General features: G+C 52.8%; 1 protein-coding gene across 1 annotated transcript; it reads right to left on the reverse strand.

Annotated features, from left to right (window-relative positions):
* Nucleotides 1-17,054: 17,054 nt before the first annotated feature.
* On the reverse strand, nt 17,055-20,072 carry SIX6 (SIX homeobox 6). Its single transcript, XM_048066275.2, has 2 exons — nt 19,248-20,072; nt 17,055-18,524 (listed from the first exon to the last, which is right to left on the reverse strand). Exons 1-2 carry the CDS (start codon nt 19,817-19,819, stop codon nt 18,356-18,358), a joined length of 741 nt encoding a protein of 246 aa, XP_047922232.1. The 5' UTR covers nt 19,820-20,072; the 3' UTR covers nt 17,055-18,355.
* Between the last annotated feature and the right edge of the window lie 1,730 nt (nt 20,073-21,802).

Consider the following 21,802-nt stretch of genomic DNA (forward strand, 5'->3'; position numbering starts at 1 on the left):
TGACCTGGTTGCCAGTGGGGCACCCAGAAAACGCAGCGTTGCCGCGCATTGCTCCCACCGACAAAAAAATTGCAAAGTTTCCTCTTTGCCTCATTTTAGGACAAACACACCCAGGCTCACCCCTGCTCCTTCCATGCCTGGCTGGCTCTGGCTGTGGCATGGCACCCGCACGCACCTCGCTTCCCCCACCACGGCTGCTGGACTCCAGCTAAACACGAGCACATTCCTGCGTTTGCTGTCCCGGGTTCCCCTGTTCAATTATTTATTCCAGTCCGAGGGCGCACATTTTTTATTTATTTTTATTCTTTCGGCATTCATCTGCGTTCCTCTTCCCGTGAAATTTGCATTCGAGACTTTAAAGGGCTGGCAGGGAGTTCTGCGCCTGTATATAGGGGATTTTTATTGCTCGACTTCAAAGCAGTGCAATAACGGGAGCGAGCATGCAGGTAGGGAAAAGCTCTTTCTTCTTTCCATCTGCGAAAGTGTGCCAGAGGACACAAAGGCATCCCCACACACGCAGCGTTATGGGGGTCTGGGGAGATTTAAAACAGAGCGGGCCGAGGATTTTGCATCAAAATATTATTATTTTTGGATGGAAAAGCCAGCTTACACAACAGCCCAAACTGTCAGGCTCCTTTAGGATTAGAGGGGGGAAAAGTCAGACTAAAAAGCACTTTGGTTTGCTGAAAGGAAGCAAAACACAGCGATTTTGGGTCAGTTTGAAGCCAAAATCCTGCAGGGCTTCGTGAGAGCTGGGGTCCGATGCTGGGAGCATGAGCTCTACATAAGCATACCCCAGGTCCTGAGCCCATCCTGGTGCAGGTCTGTGCCCAGTGCTGGGGTTCCTGAGCACCACGCCCCCATCTGAATTTCATCTGGCAGAAGAAACAGGAGCGTTTCACGTCCCTCCTGACCAGGAACCTGGCAACAAACCGGAGCTTTCTGCGTGTGTGTTTTTTATGAATTTTTCATTCCACGGGGAGGATGGATGCTTTGTTGCCTATTCATGGCTTGGGATGAAAGCAAAAGGTTGCAAAATCACGGGAAAAATGTCATTCATCGTTTAAGGTGGAGAAATTTGGTTCTTTTGCGCTCGGAAATGGAGCTCAGCCTCCTCCGGGAAATCACGTAGAGCACAGGCCATCGCCCTCAGTGTGCTCACAGACATCCCACTGTCCTTCCTCGTGGAATAAAACGCCCTTGTGCCTGACTCCCCAGCTTCTCTGCCATCCCTTTAGATACCCTCACATACGGACCCACGTACCTACGCATATGTGCATACCAGGGGTATGACTTCGCCTGTATCCCTGGGTAAAGAAGTAATTGGTTGCTGTCATTCAGAGCAGCTGAGGCTGGGCTTTGGTTTCCTGATGCCATCTGCCCTCCAAAGCCGTCCCCAAAAGCAGGGAATGGTTTGACCAGGAAGGACGCTGCCGCCGAAGAAAAGGGCTCTGCCTACAGTTTGGTGCAAAACAAAGTTTAAGGAGATGCAGGCGTAGAAACTGCAGTGGAATTTGAGTGGGGTGAAATGGGAAATGACAGGATCTGAGACCAAAGCGCTGAGCTGAGCCAGCACCACCGGGGCGGACGGTGACAGAAGTGCCACCTGGAGCAGGGACAGCGGCGTGTATGTCCACCAGCAGAGGGGCTGTGAGACAGGAGTCAGCACAAGCAGCCAGCGCTGGCAAGTGGAAGGATGCTGCAAATCCCAAACAACTTGTCCGCTGCCAAAGGCAAGCCAAAAATGAGAACAAGTGTGGAAAAGTGCTTCTCACAGGGCAGGCAGCTCCGATTTCACTGCCTGCACCAGTGGCAGCCAGCGGGGCACACACCGTGCGAGCACACACGTGGCCAGACGTCCCCAGGGACATCTCTCAGAGGTCCCCTTATGCCTTAGGCTCTCACCTCTGATTTCCTCACCGCCACTGCAGGGGGCAGCCCCCAGAAGGGCACCCTCACACCCCATCTCCTCCATCCACTGCCTTAATTGCAAAAGGAAAGGTGGGGGATTTACTGCCCCTTATCGTCCCTTTCCATTTCATTTCCCTGTATCTTTCAACGTTTCCCCGTTTCTTCTCCCAGCAGCAGCTGTTTGCTGAGATCCCATCTCACTCACAGCCCACCGCCCCCGTTTTACACATTTGGCCCTTCCTGCGAAGCCCTGGCTGGCTCAGGTTTTGCTCTCGGTCCCAGCCAGGGACTTTATACAAGGAGCTGTCTGAAGGATGTCTGTGTGGGCACGGATGTAAACGTGCATTTGGGCTGTGACATCCCATGACACCTCCTGAATCTGTTCTTCAGTCATTCTCTTTAGTTACAAACCATTTTTCGGAAAGCCATTTTTTCTCAGGCTGGAAGGATGCTTCGGTTAAACAGTGGGAAGTCCAGAGCTGATCAGCAAAGCGTTGGCCATGGTGGTACCTGATGGCCTTAGGACCACGGTGATGTGATGGTGACACCTTCGTGTAAGGAGCCACAGGGCAGCAGCTGACGCATGGACCTGCTCCCATCCTGTCCCCTTCCCAGTGGCTTAGGGCCGCAGGTCTGCTTGCTGGGTTGGACTGGTGTGGACTGGTGCAGACTGGTGTGGCGCCATGGACCCGTCTGAGGAGCATCATGCAAAAGGGGCTGTGCCCCATGCAGGCAAGGTGCTGGCACGCACACGGGGACATGTTTCCATGGCAGGGGAATATCGCCACGCTCAGGAGGCAGCCACCATCACCGAGCACCTACAGAGGGAACAGCTGCTCTGATTTAGCCACTGAACAAATGAGACAGGAGGGAGAAAACACAGTTCCCTGCATCCCTGACAAAGCCTTCTTTGACAGATGAGCTCTGACCTACTTTGCACTGGAGCCAGATGTTTAAATTTATGGATGCAGACACATTTCCGCAGGCCTGGGAAGGAAAGTTTCATTACTGCCTATGTGGTCTCCCAGTCAAAGGACCTGGATTTCATGCAAAAAGCCAGTTTGTGGTCCCATCCTGAAGGTTTTTAAAGGAAAGGAAAGCATGAAAACATGGCATGCCCTTTCAGTGCTGTCCCAAAGGCACAGAACAAGGGGTATTCGAGTGATGGTGTTCACAACAAGCTGTGAGCTGACCACTGCTAAAAGAAGAAATCATAGCCTGGCTTTTCAGAGGGTGACAATTTCACAGCTTTTGACTTGGCATTGGTTATGGTTTCTTCTGTGGGATTTCATACTCATTGGTATCCAAACTATTCCAGGTTCATGACACAGGTCAGAATTTCGCGGATATTTCTTAATTCTCTCAACAAATCCCTTTTTTGACCACACAAATGACAGAGCACCATTTCTCCTCCCAAAGCAGTGATCATGCCACTGGCTTTCCAGTTCAGCATCTGGAAAACAAGGAATATTTAGTTCCTGACCTCATAGAGCTTGTACTCCTCCAAAGTACCCCAGGCAGAAACAAAAGTTTGCAAGGGTACCTTGAAAAAGTTGATTGCCGTGGATAAGACTTGGATGAGAATCAGCTGGATCCCACTGGCTTTCTTCAGTGTGGGCACCTGATTTGCTGTAGTTTAATTCACAGCTTTTGTTGTTCTTGAAGTCACTGTGGTTTCCAGACTGTAAGCCAGACCACGCCAACATAAGGGGAAGAGGTAGTTAAATACAGGGGAACAAACAAGAATAAACCACTTCATGTTCATCTTCCTATGTGATCAGATGTTAAGGATAGCTGTTCATAGCCCATCCTTTCCAAATTAAAAATAACATAAAGATGTTTGCACTGGGTAACAAAAGCGATGCTGATACGAGCTGAAAACCAGCTGCAGATCATCGGGGTATACAGGCTTATACCAACATATTCAGAAAGATTTTAGGCGCACACCAAGCAAGGTTCGTAAGCTGCGGGATGCCTGGTGCTGTGCAGAGGTAGGAAGAAGCTCTGCCCATCTTTCAGAGCAGCACCACTCAGGTACAGCTGGCAGGTCAGCCAAAATCTTCCTGTGCTGGAGGCTGTAGGGTGTGAGCCTGGTGAGCCAAGAGTAGAGGAAAATCCCACCCTGGAGAGGACACTCCCAGGGCACCCAAGCACCTGTTAACCCACAAGTTCCTCTGGGCCTCGTGATTCTCATCCGAGGACAGCTCAGACGTGAAATGTCTGAACAGCCCTGGGATGAGGGCTGGGTTTAGAAATGGGGCACACATTTTTGGGCAAATGGCGAGCTTTTTATTGTTTCTGGCCCAGTGATTCCTGGTGTTGCTGTGGTCCAGGCTCACCGCAGGAGGGAAGCCTCCCCTCCAGTAAACCCAGTATCCGCTGGTCTCCCAGTAAGCCCAGTCTCCTGATGGCAAGGACCCTCCCCTGGGACGCACGGTCCTCCTGGGGTGGTCCCTGATGGCAAGGCGGCACCTGGGCCTCCGTCCTGCCCACACACTAACAGGTTTGGGGTGCTCCCCCCGGGTGAATTCCCTCTTCCCCTTCCCTGTAGGAAAGGACACGGCTGGGACTCGCCCCCCAGCAGCCTGGGGAGGAATTTGGGCCGGGGCAGCCTCCGGCCTTGCCAAGTTTTGCCTCTTCTCTCCTCAGCCTGGACGAGAGAGGCCCGGTGATGCCGGCCCGGGTGCGGGCCTGAAGCTTTCCACCAGGTGGCACCACAGGACCTGGGCTTCCCCTCCCCGCAGGGCCCTGGCTGGTGGGGAAGGGGCTGCGTGGCACAGCTCCTTTTTTTTTTTTGGTGAGACACCAGGGGGAAAACAGCCCCACAGCTTCTGTAACAAAGCCAAAAGAAACCCCAGAGAGCAAGGAACAGCGACCAGAACATAGCTGGCCCCAGAGAGCTGTCTTCTATGGGTCCGGCACGGCCCCGTGTTTTTATTTGATACACATCATCCCAAGGCAGAGTTTGTTTGCTTGTGATCCTGCTCAGGAGCATCCTACATGGGTGGTAAACCGGGTCCTGCACAGCTCTGGGGCTTCCCAGGGTGGGTGCCCACCTGGCCACGCGTGGCACCCAGCCGAAGGGTGGGCAGGGGTCTGGGGGGCACAGAGCAGCAAATCGTGTGCCAACCGCACGCACCCCAAATCTGTGGCCTTGTGCTCCCAAAAGGAGGAAAGGGAAATCTCCCAGCATCTGTGTCCCTCTTCAAACATTCAAACACGGGGTGAAAGAAAATAATGGGGCCCATGCAGAATTTCTGCAGGCTCTGACAAGGTGCAGCGCCGCAGGCTGCAGCTCTGGCAATGGTAAGCAGTCGGCTGACCAGCCCTGCGAGGGTCGTGCATCCCTGTTCCTGAAGAACTGGATAAGAAGTGGCCCTTTTAAACAGTGCTTTTTTATTTATTACCATTCTTCTTTATTTTATTTTATTTTATTTTATTTTATTTTATTTTATTTTATTTTATTTTATTTTATTTATTTTATTTTATTTTATTTTATTTTATTTTATTTTATTTTATTTTTATTTTATTATTTTATTTTACTTTACTTTACTTTATTTTAATTTATTTTTATGGTGTACATCAAGGCCTAAGCCCCAGCACCCAGCTCTCCGCGCAGGGGGAGCTGTTGCTCCGTGCAGGACAGGGATGCTGCCGCCGGCAGTTTCTTTGCTCTGGCAGACCTGGATTTCTGCTGAGCTGCAACTGAGCAGCGAAGGAAGGGGCGCAGACAACTGTGCACGGGGTACCGGCACAAGCACAGGTGTCCCCAAATCCACACCCAAATTTACACTTGCTTTCAGCTGTGCTGTCACCGCTGTGCCCTAAGAGCTTGGTGCCAGCTAGGGGAGCCTGGCCTCGAAAGCAGAGCGAGAGACCACGCACGGGGACAGCCAGGCACAGCAATCCTCCTGGAGACCTCCACCACCACCACCACGCACGTCCTCGCTCACGCTCCGCACCTTTCCTTTCCAGTCGGGCGATGCGTAGGCGCTCAGAGGAGGCTGGGGATCAGCCCTGCCTTTAAATAGCCCCGGCCCAAAGCCTCTCTAAGCAGCTGGCTTTGTCAAGCAGCGATAAAACTGCCTTGCTGTCAGCTTCTGCCTCCGACCATTTACCAGACGAGCTCTCCTCCTCCTCACCAAGGGAAGGAGGAAGGCAATTCCCATCCCACAGGGAACGCACCACTGCCACCCACCCACCAAGCCCAGCAGCCCGGGCCAGTGCTGAACATGGGCACCCGCTGAGTTTTCCCAGTGTTGATGGAGCAGCTCAACTGGGAAGCCAACGGGGCATGAGATTGTGCTTAAATGCTTTGCTGGTTTGGGGCTCGGAATTATTAATAATCATCATTAATCTCCGCCTTGTACAAGTCAGCCTGTACACCTCGTCTCGTTTAAGCTATTTAAGCGGATGGTTTGTTTACTGCGACCATCTCTGGGCCACCATGGCAGCACAAACAGCCCGAGAATTAGCAGTTACAGGCTATTAATGTTGTATGGCAATGCTCAATGACAAAGAAGCGACGCAAATCTACTGGTCTTCAAAGGAAAACCTCACATAAACCCCGTACCAAACCCGAGTGCTTCCAGCTTGCAGCCCAGAGTATGAATATTGCAGATATTACACAGCTTTGTATGCTATTTGTTAAATATTTAAGATCAGAGAAGAGATTTTAGCCTAAATGGCTGCCTGAAGTTGCAGCGTTAGAGACTTGCAAAACTATAGCCGGAACACACAGATGAACAGGGGTTTGCTTTTGTGTAGGGGCAGGAATCGCTTCCCAAAAAACCCCGAGGCAGGTCCCAGCCCACCCCACCTGGGATAGGAAGGGATGGAGGAAGGAAGAGGTGTCAAGGGCACAGCAAGGAGTCCTGGTGGGCCTGCAAAACCCGGTATTCTGGGGCATCATCCATGTTTAAACGAATGCTTATTGTGTGCAGAAGATGGTTATAGGCTGTTTTTTAAGACATCACCAGCGTGCGTACGGGAAGCTGGATAGATTTTTGTCCCATCCACGCTTCTCGCTGTCTCTCTGGCCAACACAGTCCCTTGTTTTTTCCTAGGAAAGCCGGGCAGGGGCTGCCCCAGAGAAGAGCTGCAGGATGGAGCCAAACCCTCACGTTGTACCTGACAGCGGCTGGAGCCACATCCTCTGACACATTATAAAGAGGGGTCTCACCCCAGGACCTGCGGCCGGTGGGGCACGTTCGCAGCCTCCCCTCCCCTCTCCTTGGGGTTTCAGGTGCGATGGATCCTGCCAACACCCAGGGGATTTTCACACATGCTCAGGAGCAGAGAGGAAAAGCAAATTCTGCCTGGCAACCCCATATGTTTTCGTCTTTCCCATCCGTAGCACCGGTGCCTCGGGGCTGGCACCGCAGCTTGGCTGGCAAGAGGGAAAGGGTGGCTTTGGGTCCCCCCAAAATCCAGGTGTGGGGCTGAAACCCGGCTGCAGCCAGCTCTGGGCTCTGACTGGAGCTGCCACCCAGCCGCCTTGGGCTGTTTTCCTCCTGCAGGCACCTTTGGGCCCTGGCAGTAATCTCAAAGCATCTGCTCCAAATCATCCAGGATTACAGGAATTAAAAAAAAAAAAAAAAAAGGAAAAAAAAGAAAAGAAACAATTAGAGGCCTGGGTTCCTACAAGCACAAATCCGTTTAACCCTAATCCCATGGGGTACAGGGCTGCTGCCCTTTCCCAAAAGGTATAGGGACAGTTCCCACTCTGCCTTTTTTTTTTTTTTTTTGGTGAACTCCAGCACTGTCTCCTCTCAGCCCTTATGTACTCGTTTTTACCTGCTGATGCTTCCCACTCACCATCATGTCTCGCCCCCTGTCCCTTCACAGCCACCTTCCTGGGCTTTAGGAGGCTCTGCACCCAGCTTGGGCTGAGGTGGCTGGCACTTCGCTGGCAATTCGGTGTGGAAATGCTCTGAGATACAGCAGAGAAAAACTGGATATTTCTTCAGAGCAAGGTCAGAGACCACAAATTCATTAGGAGGATCTCTCCTTCCCTTTGGAAGGCACTCCTATTTCTTTCAGTGTTGTTAGGCTTTCCTCCAGCTAGTTAAATCTTTCACCTGCAGACCTAAACCCCTTAAAATTTAAATACATCACCCTTGGAGTACGTCTAATGTGGCACACTCCATGGAAAACGTGCTTTAATCAATGCTCGATCCTTCCCATGCATGGCGGCCTTTGTCTGTGTTTGCTTGTGTATTTTTCATCAAGAAGATCAAATACATTTTCATCAGATCAAATACAATTGCCGCTTTATTTTTTAATAAATGAGGGAAACAATCTTTAATTATCATTCAGCTGTTCATGGGGGTTATACAATTCTAAAAGATGGGTGGTTGTCACAGCAGGAGATAAATAAAGCTTTGTTAGTTTGACTTCTTTTGCATGGTGCACGAATGGCAATCACAGCAGAGCTTCCAGACAGGTGATGCTGCAACAATTAGCACAGTTTGACCCATTAGGACGTAACTGTGTGTGTCTGTGAGCTAAACAAGATCTCATGGTGCTGAACATGAGCACCACGCTCAGTTACGCTGACTCAAGATTCTGCGGTTGGTAGAAGTCTCCATGATTCAAAGGGAGGTTCGTGGGACAGAAATCCTCCTGTGGCTCAGAAAGTCCCTAACCAAGGGGCAGCATCGTACTACTGTGATGTTTTTTCTGCATTTACCTGCTGTTTCCTTTTGCTGCTGTCAGGTCAGACCCACCTCCGAGCTCCGTACAGTCAGGGCAGGCAGGGATGTGAGGAATGGGTGTGTAGCCTTAGCAGAGTCCTCCATGTGGCAGAGCAGGTTGGTGTCAGCTCTTTTTGAGAGCATGGGAGGGAAATAGATATTTTTTTTATCTAATTTGTAAAATTTTCTAAGTTATAAAACTTTCTCTCACCTTTTAAATGCTTATTTTCTTGAGTCACAGGAAAGAGATACAACCTTTCTGTGTTTTTATATTGTCTCCAAATTCCTGTGTCATCTCTAGTTTTACAGAGACGGAAGAGTGATTCATTTCTCTTGCATCGTATCTACCCCATATTCTCTTCACTGGAAGACCTTCTGTCTTTGTCATACAGCATTTGACCACTGGCAGCATCACCAGAGTTTCTGTGGGATTTAGCTCTTAAATCTTTGGTCATGGTTCATCTCACAGCACAAGAATGGAAAAGGGAGATGTATTACAAAAACTGATTATAAAGGATTTTCGATTTCCAGTAGCGTAGTAAAACTGCCAAACCGATGTGTCAGGGTGAGCTGGGGCTTCTCTCACATCTGGCACTCAGAAGTTTTGGTTCATCCCGTAATACCCCTCATCTCCCATTTCCCTGCTAAGACAGGGTTTTTGTCACGGACGTGCCCTAGAAGCCTCTCAGCTCGTTGGTACCCTGGTGTTTTGGGAAAGCCAGGTAAGGGCTGGCCGTTAGGAAGATGAATTGGAGAAACTGGGCAGCACAGGTGCTATCCTGTGAGATTCTGAGCGCCTTCAGCTCCTGTTGTTAGACCATGTGTTCAGCACACCACAAGCATTAGGTATACATTAAAAGGAAGGGAGAAGGGGAGAGAAATCCTTGCAGTGCTTATATACTTGCAATTTTTCTACAAACCTCTATATGAAACAATATATATAAACTTTTATATATCTCTGTAGTTTGTACAATCTTGCCAAAGCTATGTGCCCTGGAATGTCTCCACAGGTCTGCACTGCTTCCATCATTCACAAAGACATCAGCAGCTGAAAATATTCTCAAACTTCTGCTTGACGTCTAACTTTCATTTGACTTCCATACCACTCGGACTGAGAAATCTGGGTCAACATCCTTTTTTGTTGACACAGCTGAAGACCTACCTGTTTTGACGCCCAGTGTGAGACAAGCTCCTTGCAGCTCCTGTAGGGAAGCTGCTGCCCACTTCACCCAGCTCCAGGGAAAGGAGATGTTCTCTGGCTTTTCTTAACGCTTGGCAGCCCACAGCCTCTTTCTGGCACGGTGATGTAGAATTGCAAGAGTGGAAAGAGATTTCTCATAGGCTCTGCTATGCATCTTGTTATCAAGTTTAATGTCCAGCTGATTAATCACTTGAAAAATGTGGTTTCACATTGTTCTATCAAGGATTTGACCTAATGGCCATTAAAGTCAACAGGAATATCTCTGCTACTCTTAAGAGTGCTTGGACCCAGCATGAACTGATAGCAAGATTCAATGCTCAGCAGCTCGTGCTGAAGGAAATACCATCTATTTATGCTACAGATAAGTATTACCCTTCTATTAAATAAGTAAGTGAAACAGTTCATTGATGACACCCACTTTGCAGTGTCACCAAGGGGTCAGTCTGCTCCATAGCTGTTGGTGGCTTCTGATGCAGTACTGGTGCTCCCAGACACTCATGAGCTGCTCTGAGCCTTGTCCCCGTGGCTTTGCTGGAGACATAAAATGCAAACGGGATCAGCAATGCCGGGGTGAGCGCCTGGGCCAGGGCACTGGGGGCTCCCTGAGCTCTCAGACGTCTGCGCTTGGAAGGTGAAACTTAAGAGACCTTGTAATGGTTGAGTCAGCCCAGTAACACAAACAAAACTGAACAGAAAAAAATGTATCCGTGTATGTACAGTGACATATAGAGGTGACATGTGAACAGCGAGTTCCAATGCCTGGAAGGCCAGGAAAGCCTCGGCAAGGTGACTTCTTCCTAACAAAGCACAGGAAATTGTTCAGAGTAATAAAGACAACAAATGAAAGCAGTTGCTGCAGCCCTGTTCAGAACAGCCTTTCTCCTGTCGCCCTGTCTCACACAATGCGGAGGTGACCCTGCAACCCCCCGATGCTTCTTGGCACAAAAGGCCCGCCGACTCCAGCAGGACCACTGGGGAGCTGCTCGTGAAGGTTACACGTTGCAGGATCAGGGCTGCACGCGGTGACAGCTCGGTCCCACTTCCGCAGTGCAGGAGAGCAGAAAAAAAAAAAGGCATTTTTGATGAAATAGTTGAAGCAGCGGGGATTTACTGAAACGGTGTTACGCTGTCCATACAGCTTGCTCAGTTTGCTGTTGCTAGCAATTCAGATATTGTCCAAGCTGTCCTGCTCATCAGTGCATGAACTCTGAAAACACTTAGCCACTACCAGCTCTGTGCATTATTTCAGCTGGAAGAACCATGGTAGGTAAAGTAACAATGATGGATCTAAACGATAATAAAGTCTCCCTGTTGAAAATTTAAAGTGCTATACAACTATTTTTAGTGACCTCTCCAGCTGAGATAATGCAGAAAGCTAACTAGATGTGAACATCCATCTTAGGTGAATTGATTCTTACAGTTTGCAAACCAAGGTGAATTGTAGGAGGTTAATGCTCATACTCCAATACAAGAGATATCAGCTATATAAAAAGGCGTATACTGCACATGTAAAGAAATAACCTATTAAATATCTAATGTGGATGCAATGGTTTTTTTTCTCCTTTGTGCACATTTATTTCTGTAATGGGCATTTATTTTAGCCCGAACACTAAGAGCTCCCTCGCTCATCTCCTCCATCTTCTCCCTCCGTGTGTATGTGTGCATGATGTGTGCAGACACAAGCAAGAGGGGCTTTTGCCTTTTATTCAGGAAAGCAAAGGGTTCCTGGGTGCAGTGGCCTGACAGCACATCGAAAGAAAGGATTTAAATTTGATTTTCCAAAATAGAAAACGTGAAAAAAGTTCTAAAGTGATTTTTTTCTCCATTCAAGCCTGCCCCAAACCTGAGTTATTTGATCAGCATTTTCAAATTCAGGACCTTAAAATGAAGCAACTGTGTCCATATTTTGTAGCTTCTGGATGAAAAGAGCTGAGCACTGCCTTTGCAAAATGCGGCATGTATTCCAGGACTGTTACGGCAAGCTCGTTACTTCTCAGAGCTCGTTTACCTCAGAAGAGCTCTGTGTCCAGCAGCTCGGCCTGCTCCCCCCTCCCCTCCCAACCCTCAGATGGCAATTAGCAACATCAATAAGTAATAGAACAAATACTTGTCTCGAAAAAAACAAGCCACAGACAGAGCAGCTCTTGCGCTTTTGCTCTTGGGCTGCATTATAAACCTTAATTTTTTATATTTCATCTGTTTAAAGCCCCACTCCTACAAACACTCTGTTTTGAGATGACACCCTTAGAAGTCAACGGGTAGTGAAGGCTTAGGACGGGTGAAAGGCAAGACCTGAAGCTGCAGGGGCCAAGGGTGGAGAGCCAAATCTATCGAGCCCCATGCACACAAAGGATGCCACCGTAAGGAATATTTTCAGGTGAATTCTTATGACTCCATTTAGCAAAGAGCTTTTGGAAAGGAGAAAGGAGCCTATGGTTGACCTCTTGGCTCCTGGAGACAGTGAGTTTCCAACAGAAGCAAGGCCAGAAGAAAGTGGCAGGGACCAGCTAAAATATCGCAACAGGAGTTTTTATTAGCATTACATAGCAATAAAATGAAATATTATTTATTACTGGGAACAACAGCTTAAAGAAGTTGGAAAGAGATGAGCAGATCGGTGGAAGAGCCATGAACTATGTGCTGACAAGTAGCTGTGTGATTCTGGTATTGCTTCGAGAGCCTCTCCCCGCAGGAGACACCCCACCACTGACGCCCTGAAGTACTTCTGACCCACGAGTGACCCGCCAAACAAATCTGCTGGGAAATACTCCAGCTAAACAATCAAACTGGTTAGCATCGCTCTTTCAACGCTCGAGGATGTCAAGGGATAAAGAAGACCGCGGGAAGAGAGGGAACAATACTCACAGAAGCTCAACTCTGGCCTCGGGAGTCTCACCTACCCCTGCAGTCAATAGACAGAGGCAAGCTCTTGCAGGCGGGGAACTTGATTAGAGAGCTGATCTGGGAGCTTTAAGGAGGCTCTAAGCCTCCTGGGTCTTCTTGCTGCTGGGGATGGAGGGGGAGGAGGCTGGGATTGTCCCTCGGGCAATGGAGCCAGGTTGACAGGGCTGGATTACCGCACCCGTGTGGGATTAGGTGCGCGGAGTCACCTACCCAGGCAAGGCCTCGCCCCTACTGATCGTGCCATGAATCTGAGGAGATTGGCCTCCTCCACGTCAACGTTGAGGACATCTCTCTGTCTTCACAGCGGCTGCTGGCCTTTGTGGAGAAGCAGAGGGCGCAGAGTGCACGGGGAAGTGATTGCGAGCCAAGGTAATTTTGAAGAATGACCCACAAAGCCTTCAAATTGACTTAAAAACCCTGCTTGGCCCGCAGAGCAGTTTCCAATACGAGAGTCCTGATAGAGATGTTTACGGGAAGGCTTGTTGTTTTTTTTTTTTCAACTTACAGACGCAGCAATTTGCTCCCAGAAGAGCAATTCCATGTCCTTGTATTTCTTTGAAGTGTCTGAAAACACAGTAGCCGTGCGTCCCTATGTGTGGCTGGCTTCACTGCACATTTAATGGGGAATTATCCTCCAATACGGTGTTCCAGAAGAAGGGCTGTCACTCTGGCCTTGATACCTCGGTATTGCAGCTATGTGGTCTGAAAGCATTTCAAGAATTGCTTCTGCAGAAGCACATGGGTTTCAATAGGTAGCCCAAACAGGCAAAATTAGGAGAAATGGGATGTCTTTGTTCTGAGTGGAGCCACTAATGGTCATTGAAAGCAAAAGTTTTCCAGCCAAAAGAAAAACCATGTCCTGCTCTCCCATTGTAGAGTTCTCCATTGCAGCCAGCGGGTCTTGCAAAAGAGAAGGTGGTGCTGGCACAAAACCCCACTCGTCCTAGTGAAGCCCCAAACCATGTGCATCACAGGCCATGTATCTCCTGCAGGACCCCATCGGAAATCTGCATTCAGCCCACGTGAAGTTTTCCAAGGGGCTGAACTTCTGAGGCTGCTGATGATAACATGTGGGCAATCAGAGCAAACGTGTGCTCCCTTTCTGCTCCTGCCACTGGATTATGACAACCTCTTTTTGCTGCAGAGCCCCTCCTGTTTGCTCTTTGGACACTGCCACCTGTTTGGGGGATAAGAGGGCTGAAGAGAGTGGAGCAGGGCATCCCTGCCAGTGGGAAGCACCGCCAGGACGCGGCATTTAACAGCACAGATGTGGTGCCTGGTCCGTGATGTGTCTCTACGGTGACTACACTGAGATAAAACCCTGCTAGAGGTTTTCCAAGCAGGAGTCTGTGCTGGCTGAAGGCGTGTTTGGGCAGAGAGACCACCCCGTGGTGCACCAAGGGGCTGCGAGGGGAGGTTGGGGGGTGTCTGGCACCATTTTGAGGCTTCCTGGGAGAGAAGCAGCCCAAGAGAGGTGGGCTGAGGCCCCAGGGCTGACCCCAGGGAGGGTGGCACCAGGTCCTCCTCTGCAGGGTGTGAGGGGACAAGGCATGAAGCACGTAGGGTTGTGGTGCCACCATGCCTCTGCCCGGCCTCCAGAAGGAGACAGAGGGAACAAAAACTTAGGTTTGCTTTTGTGATGCTTGAAGCTGGAAACTGCCCTCCAAACTATAATTCTCGGAAGGAAGGTGTGTGCCAGAGGGGTCTGTGCTGCAGATCAGAAGGTAGCAGGGTTAAAATGGGCTGCTGAGGGAATTTCTACATTTTGGGGGGGCTTGGACTGAATGTAGAAAATGATGAAGGGAGGGGAGCCGTTCCCAGGACTTTTGCTGGGAGTCTTGCAGCCTGTCCTGAAAGAGAAGGAAACAAAACTCCAAGGGCTTTATCCGTCACCCCCATGTTGAGAATAGAGGACGAGAGAGTGCAAAGTGCTGTATCCCTCAGGGGATCTGACATGACTTGTTCCTTCCCTCTATTCCCAGCCAGGTCTCACCCCCCCTCCGGGGCAGGCACAGCGAGGTCAGCCCAGAATTGGGGCTCCTTGCGGAGAGGATGGGGAGAGAGCAGGCCCAGGCCATGCACGGTGCCCTTTGTGCCCTCCCACCCTCCATCCTCCCCTCCAGCAAAGGCGTTCGGATCTTCTGGAGGAGAAATAAATAACAAAAATATAAAAAAACCAACGCAAGGCGTTGCTGCGGGAGGCGTGCGGACATCGCCGGGGGGTGTTATGTGTTCTCTCACGGTATTGCCCCCGCATCAGCCAGGGGTGACTGGAGCTGAGATGGAGTCTGATCCTCCCGAGCCTTTAATCGGATGCATGAAAGGACCAAAACGCAACTGGCTCTCGTGTTTCCCCCACCACGAGCTGCACCAGCTCCTTGCCTCCCCCAGCCTCCTTTCCAACCTCTGGCACCGGCCGGCTCCCAGGCCAGCGGGCCAAATCCTTGCAGCCAAGCAGGGTGCTGGTGAGGGCCAAACATTGCACAGATCTCCACACACCCTCACTTTTTGCCTTGCCAAGGAAACACCGCACTCAGGCGAGGGGCAGCCAGATCACCGAGGGACGGCGCGCGGCGGCACTGGTGCAAACCGGAGCGAGGAGCTGGGCGTGTGGGGAGCATCGCCGGGGCCAGGCAGCAGCTGGGGCACAGCTCCTGGCCTGCAAAGGCTGGCATGGCCTTCCCGAGGCTCCTGCAGCCCCCAGCCCTCCCTCCGTGCCTGCTTCCAAACAGCAGCAGCCCAGCAGCCCTCCTCTGGAGCTCCGGGCTGGGACAAAGCGCCCGGGCTAAGTGGGCCTTCTGTCCCCAGCTGCACCGGGGCCAGGCTCGCCCCAACCTGCGAGCCTTTTGCTTTCCTTTTTTTTTTTTCCTTTTTTTTTTTTTTTGTTTTTCCTCTTGCAAAATCAATTTGCGGACGGCTCACTCCTTTTTCCCCCTCGCAAACTTATTAGCTATTCAGCCCCGGCGAGCACTCGTAAGCATCCTTTGTCCCAGGGAGGGCTGGAGCCCCCTTCATTAGCAGTGATTACCCTGAGCAGTTTGACAGCCTCCCAGCCCGCTTACAAGACTTTCCCATTCAGCCCTGCCCGGGGCTGCCCCGTTTCTCAAAAGAAACGGAAATATTCAAACATTTCTCCCCCCCCCCTCCCCAGCTGAATAGAGGAAAAGCTGTTTCTCTTCCCCGCCCTCCCCATTCACTTCACTTTTGATACAATATTTTCCTTCTTTGTTAAACCGGAGAGAGAGGGGTCAAGGCGGACTTTTTAGCGCCCCTTTGCCGAGCGTTTTGTTTAACGTAAATACAGGCTCCCCCTGCCTTGCCCCCGATGACGATTATGATGATTTTTAAAACAGCCCAGAGCTCGGGAGGGCGAAGGCTGGGGCCGACCTTATTAAAAAAAAGAAAACGGCTGAAAAAAAAGCCAGGGGAAGGAAGGGAAAGAAGGGCAGAGGGGAAAACCAAACCCGATTTTTCCCCCGCGGGTCGCGGCGGAGAAGCCAAACGGCAGCGCTCGCAGCGCCCGAAGCCTCCGCCGAAATTCCGAATATGCGCCCCCCTTGCCCCAGTCCCATATATATATATATATATATTTTAGGTGAAAAAATCCCTCGTTCGTGTATTTGTCTGCCTCTGCACTTGTCTTCCCCAGGGCTTTAATTCCTAAACGCTAAGCCCGCAAAGCCCATGGAGAAATCTCGACCCGCTGCACCCGTCCCCGGGAAAGAAATGAGATAAAGGGGCGCATTTTAGCACATTCCGTTCTCGGGGGGGAAAAAATCGTATTTTTTACTTTATTTTATTTTTTTTCTTTGCCCAAAACTCCCCGGTGGAAAGTGCCGCCCGTCCACCAAAATCCGGCCCCAAACCGGGTGCCTGGGTCCGAGCATCCCAGCGCGGTGTGCTGGGGACAAACCGGTGGCTTTTAGGGGTCTTTTTAGGGCCGACAAAGCTGGTGCCGGGCTGCAAGCAGGGCTCCGACCCCTCTCGCAGGCGGGGAAGCCCCATCTCTGTTCCCTCCCCAAAAAAATCGGGATTTACCGCACCCCAATTTGCCATCTCCAGCCACCGCAAAGAAATCCAGCCGGGGCACCAGCTCCTTGAAAACAACCCTAAAAAAAAAAAAAACCCACCTCGCAAACCTCGGGGAAGCTGCAGCAGCCCCGGACCCATCAATCGGCTTAGAGGGGAGGCAGCTCCCTGGGGACGGGGGGACCGAGGGGGGGGAACAGCGCCGGGACCCGGCAGCCAAAAAAAGCACAGCTCAGGAGCTTTAAAGATCAACGTCAAATTGTATAAGAGAAAAGCCTTCTGCCGGCAGAAAAAGCTTAGCCCTGCTCCTCCGAGCTGCCGTTTGGTCTCCTCCAGGAAAATCGCTGCGAAACAAAGCGAGGGGGGAGGACGGAGGGGACAGCCCTGCCCCGGAGCCGGGCTGGGCTTTTTGGGGTCTCTCGCCCCCCGTCCGGCCCTTCCCGGTAAGTCCCCGGCTTCCCTTTGCTTTTGCCGGCTCGGGGAGGAAACCTGGCTTTCCCTTAGCGTCCCCGGCTGGGCTGAACCCAGCTGCTTCTAGCCCTTTTTCCCCTTTTATTCCTATTTTTCTCCTTTTTCCTTTTTTTTTCCCCTTTTCTCTTTTTTTTTTCCCTTTTCCTTTTTTTTTTTTTTCTTTTTCTTTTTTTTTTTTTTTTAATTATTATTATTTTTTTTCCCCATCCCTACCCGGCAATTCACCACCGATAATCCCCAAAATCTCAACCCGTGCGAGACGAGAAACCGCGGCGATGCCTTCTCCTTCCCTTCCCTGGGCACCCGCATCCTCCAGCAACCCCAGCCCCTTTCCCACCGCCTCTTCCCGACCCCCCCGGCCCCCCGGGCCCCCTGCCTTGCACGGACATCACCCCCGGTGGCGAGCACCCGGCTATTTCGGTTCCTCCCGAGCTGATGCTGAAATGCTCGTGGCCTCCGAGATCTGCTCCGCATAAACCGGCGGGCTGGAGACCGACACCGTCATTTCAAAGCAGATGCGAGGGTCGTTCACCAAATATTTTATTATGGGTTTTAGGCTGCTTCATACAGTTTCGTCCTGCACATGCTCTACAAGTCACCTGTGCACATAGAGAACAAGCCAAAAAATAATAATAATTAATAATAATAATAATAGAAAAAATCTACCATAGCAATCCCTTAAATAAGTAAATAAACATTATATATATATATATATATAAACCCTTTAAAGTAAAGCAAAACCCAACCAAAAGAACAGCGTCTTTTCACCATGAAGCACCCCCGCGGGATAGGCGCAGGCGCTCGGACATTTTGCAGCTTGGCATTCGTTTTTTTTTCTTATTTTTTTTTCTGCGTATTTTTTTTTTTTTTTTACGTTTTGTGATTGATTTACTTATTTCTATTTTTTTTTTTAGGCGTGAACTCTGCGACTCCTTCGGAATAAAGGCGACAAGGGCTTTCGATCCCGTTTTTGTGTGTTGTTTTTTTTTTTTCTGAATGCAGTCCGCTGCGGGGCCGCGCTCCGTGCCCCCCCCCCCCACGGGCTGGCACCGGGGTTGGGGGGGGGGTTGGGGGAGGATGGAGCTCGACCTGCCGGCTTCCCACCTCCCCCCCCCCCCCCCCGGCTTTGTCGTGGATGTCGGCGTCAGATGTCACATTCACTGTCGCTGGATGTGATGGAGATGGCGGAGGTGGCCGCCTTGCTGGAGAGGCTGGCGGCGGGGCTGGAGGGGGCCCCCAGCGCCTCCCCGCCGCTCTCCTCCTCCGCTTGCAGCGAGCGCCCCGAGCCCTGCGCTAGCACCTGCTGCTGTAGCCTGCAAGGAAGGGGCACACACACAGCATCACCGCCCGGCCCCGCTCCCCCCAGGCCTCCCCCACCTCCAGTTCAACCCGGTTTCCCCAGTCCGACGGCTCCTTCCCCTCTCCGGCAGGGGTTGCGGGGACAGTGGGACCCCTCCCCGGGCTCCGAAACGTCGGGGGATCTGCTCCCCCCGCTGCTCGTGCCGCTGCCAGGCGTTGTGGGCAGCTGTTTTGTTCTTTAAGGGAAGGGAAAAAAATAGAAAAGAAAGAAAAAAGTGACCCGAGGCGCGCTGCCGGGTGGCTCCGAGGCTTAGCGGGGAAGAGCAGGGAAACGGGGCCGGAGCGCCGGGGAAGGGCACTGCCGGCTCTGCCCCACGCAGCCCTGCGTGAAATCGGGCTCGGTATGGCCGGGGAAAACTTTGAAGGGGGCTTCTCCCCGCTCGGCAGCGGCGAAGGGCCCTTTTTCCTCCCTCCAGGTTCTGCTGGGGTCACGGCAGCATCCCCAGCCGGGGGGGGTCCCATCATTAAAAAAAAAAAAAAAAGGAAAAAAGAAAAAAAAAAGGAAAACAAAGGAAAATAAAAGAAAAAAGAACCCCGTAGGGTTTTCCCCCTCTGCTCCTGCCTTAGCTCGCTGCTTTTCCCCGGGAGAAACTCCGGCATCACGGCGGGGCCCCCGGCGGAGAAGCGAGCCCGGGGGCTCGGGGCCGGGGCGCCCCGACGGGGCGGGCAGCACCTACCTGTTCTTGGCGGCTGCCGCCCTGTCCCTTTGCCTGCGGTTTTTGAACCAGTTGCCCACCTGCGTGGGGGTAAGTCCCGTGGCCTGAGCCAGTTCCCGCTTTTTGCTGGGGTTGGGGTAAGGGTCCTGCAGGTACCACTCCCGCAGCAAATGCCTCGTCCGCTCCTTGAAGCAATGCGTCTTCTGCTCGCCGTCCCAGATGGTGCGGGGCAGGGGGAACTTCTTCCTCACCCGGTACTTGTCCACCGGCCCCAGGGGTCGCCCCCGCAGCTTCTCCGCCTCCTGGTAGTGAGCTTCCAGCCAGAGGGCTTGCAGCTTGGCGTGGGACTCCTTGGTGAACTTGTGGTTCTCCAGGATGTGGTAGAGCTCCCGGTAGTTCCCCGTGTGGAAGGCCACGATGGCCCGGGCTCTCAGCACCGACTCGTTCTTGTTGAGAGCCTCGCAAGCCGCGGGGGCCACGGGCAGGGACCAGAGGAAGCGCCCCAGGCGCTCGATGTCCCCGCTCTCCTCCAGGGTCTCGCATACCCCGGCCACCTGCTGCGGGCTGAAATTGAGGATGGGCAGCTGGAACATGGAGGCGGCTCCGAGCACCCCGCCGACCCCGGGCACCGGCCCCGCGGCGGGGAAGCGGCCGGCGGCGCCCCCCCGCCCCACCGAGGCCTCCCCTCGCCCCTCCGCTGCCTTCTCCCGAGCCGGCGGAGCTGCCCCCGCTGCAAGGAGGGAGAGGAGATGGGGAGAGCTCGGCAGCTCCGGCGACTGGGGGGCGGTGGGTAGGGGAGAGGAGGAGGAGGATGGAGGAAGAGGAGGGTGGGAGGGAGGGAGGGAGGGAGGGCGGGGGGGAGGGATGGGAAAGAGGGGGAGAAAAAAAAAAAAAAAGGAAAAAAGAAAAAGGGTAAAAAAAAAAATAATAGAAAAGGCACAAGCAAAGCTCCACGCCGCCGCCGCGCTGCTGCGGGAGCGGCTGATTCGCTGCCGGGCTCGGGAGATTGGCTCCGGGTTTCCATGGCGGGGCTGCCACTCACGGCCCCGTGCTGCCAATCACCGGCAGCCCGGCCCCGGCGCCTCCTTCCCCGGCACCGACGGCAACCGGGGCCCCGGGCGGCCCGGCGAGGGTCCCCGTCCCGCTGCCCTGCTCCCCGACCCGCTGCTCGGGTCCCCGACCCGGTATCCGGGTCCCCATCCCTCTCCCTGTACTCCCCAATCTTCTCCCCGTGTCCCCATCCCTCTCATATCCCCATCCCTCTCCATGTCCTCATCCCTCTCTCCCTATGTCCCCATCCCTCTCCCCATATCCCCATCCCTCTCCCCATGTCCCCATCCCTCTCCCCTCCCCATGTCCCCATCCCTCTCCCCATGTCCCCATCCCTCTCTCCCTATGTCCCCATCCCTCTCCCCATGTCCCCATCCCTCTCCCCGTGTCCCCATCCCTCTCCCCATATCTCCATCCCTCTCCCCATATCCCCATCCCTCTCCCTACATCCCCATCCCTCTCCCCATGTCCCCATCCCTCTCCCCATGTCCCCATCCCTCTCCCCATATCCCCATCCCTCTCCCTATATCCCCATCCCTCTCCCCATGTCCCTATCCCTCTCCCCATATCCCCATCCCTCTCCCCATATCCCCATCCCTCTCCCTACATCTCCATCCCTCTCCCCATGTCCCCATCCCTCTCCCTATATCCCCATCCCTCTCTCCTTGTCCCCATCCCTCTCCCCATATATCCCTCCCATCCCTCTCTCCCTATATCCCCATCCCTCTCCCTATATCCCCATCCCTCTCCCCATGTCCCCATCCCTCTCCCTATATCCCCATATCCCCATCCCTCTCCCTATATCCCCATCCCTCTCCCTATATCCCCATCCCTCTCCCCGTGTCCCCATCCCTCTCCCTACATCCCCATCCCTCTCCCCACGTCCCCATCCCTCTCCCCGACCGCCCCGTCCCGCAGCCCCCATCCCACGCCGCCCTTCCCATCCCGGCCGGTGGGAGAGGCTCAAATGGGGTCTCCGGTGGGGACCCCCGGGGCTCGGGGCGCTGTGGGGTCGGACGGGGGGGAAGACAGGGCCGAGGAACCGGACCCAAATCGGCTTTTAGGGTCGCACCGGTGCGGCGGGGAGCGCCAGGGACAACGGATACAGACGGAGGGCTGCGGGAGGAGCCGGGGTTTCAGGGAAAACTCTCTCCCGTCTCCCTACAAGTGACTTCCCATCGCCGTCAAGACGAGGAGTTATCTGTAAAGAGCTCATCGCCCCTCTCTGTTCTCCTAAAGCTTTATGATTTCGCCCCCCCCCCCCCCCCCCCCCCCAACATTTAAAACCTTATTGTTCTCGGCTGAGTGGCCCCGAACAGACGCCGAGAACAGCGCCGGGGAGTGAGAAGTCATTTGTAGGTCAGGACAGCGACTCGAAGCAGATTTCGGGAATCTTTTGAAATATTGATCACCTCGTAGCCAGCCTCCGTGCGGGTTTATTTTTTATCCCGGGCCGGGAAGGGAAGCGCCCCTGGGCTGTGAGGGTCCCAGTTGTTCTCCGGGAGAGGAAAGCGAAAAGGCAGAAG

The sequence above is a fragment of the Anser cygnoides genome, chromosome 5 (assembly GCF_040182565.1).
Source record: "Anser cygnoides isolate HZ-2024a breed goose chromosome 5, Taihu_goose_T2T_genome, whole genome shotgun sequence".
NCBI classification, from domain to species: Eukaryota; Metazoa; Chordata; class Aves; order Anseriformes; family Anatidae; genus Anser; species Anser cygnoides.

Excerpts from the sequence above, each read along its gene's own strand:
- SIX6 (XM_048066275.2), bottom strand. The coding sequence starts at position 19,819 with ATGTTCCAGCTGCCCATCCTCAATTTCAGCCCGCAGCAGGTGGCCGGG. Across the intron at positions 18,525-19,247 it reads GCGGCAGCCGCCAAGAACAG|GCTACAGCAGCAGGTGCTAG; the intron begins GTAGGTGCTGCC and ends CCTTCCTTGCAG.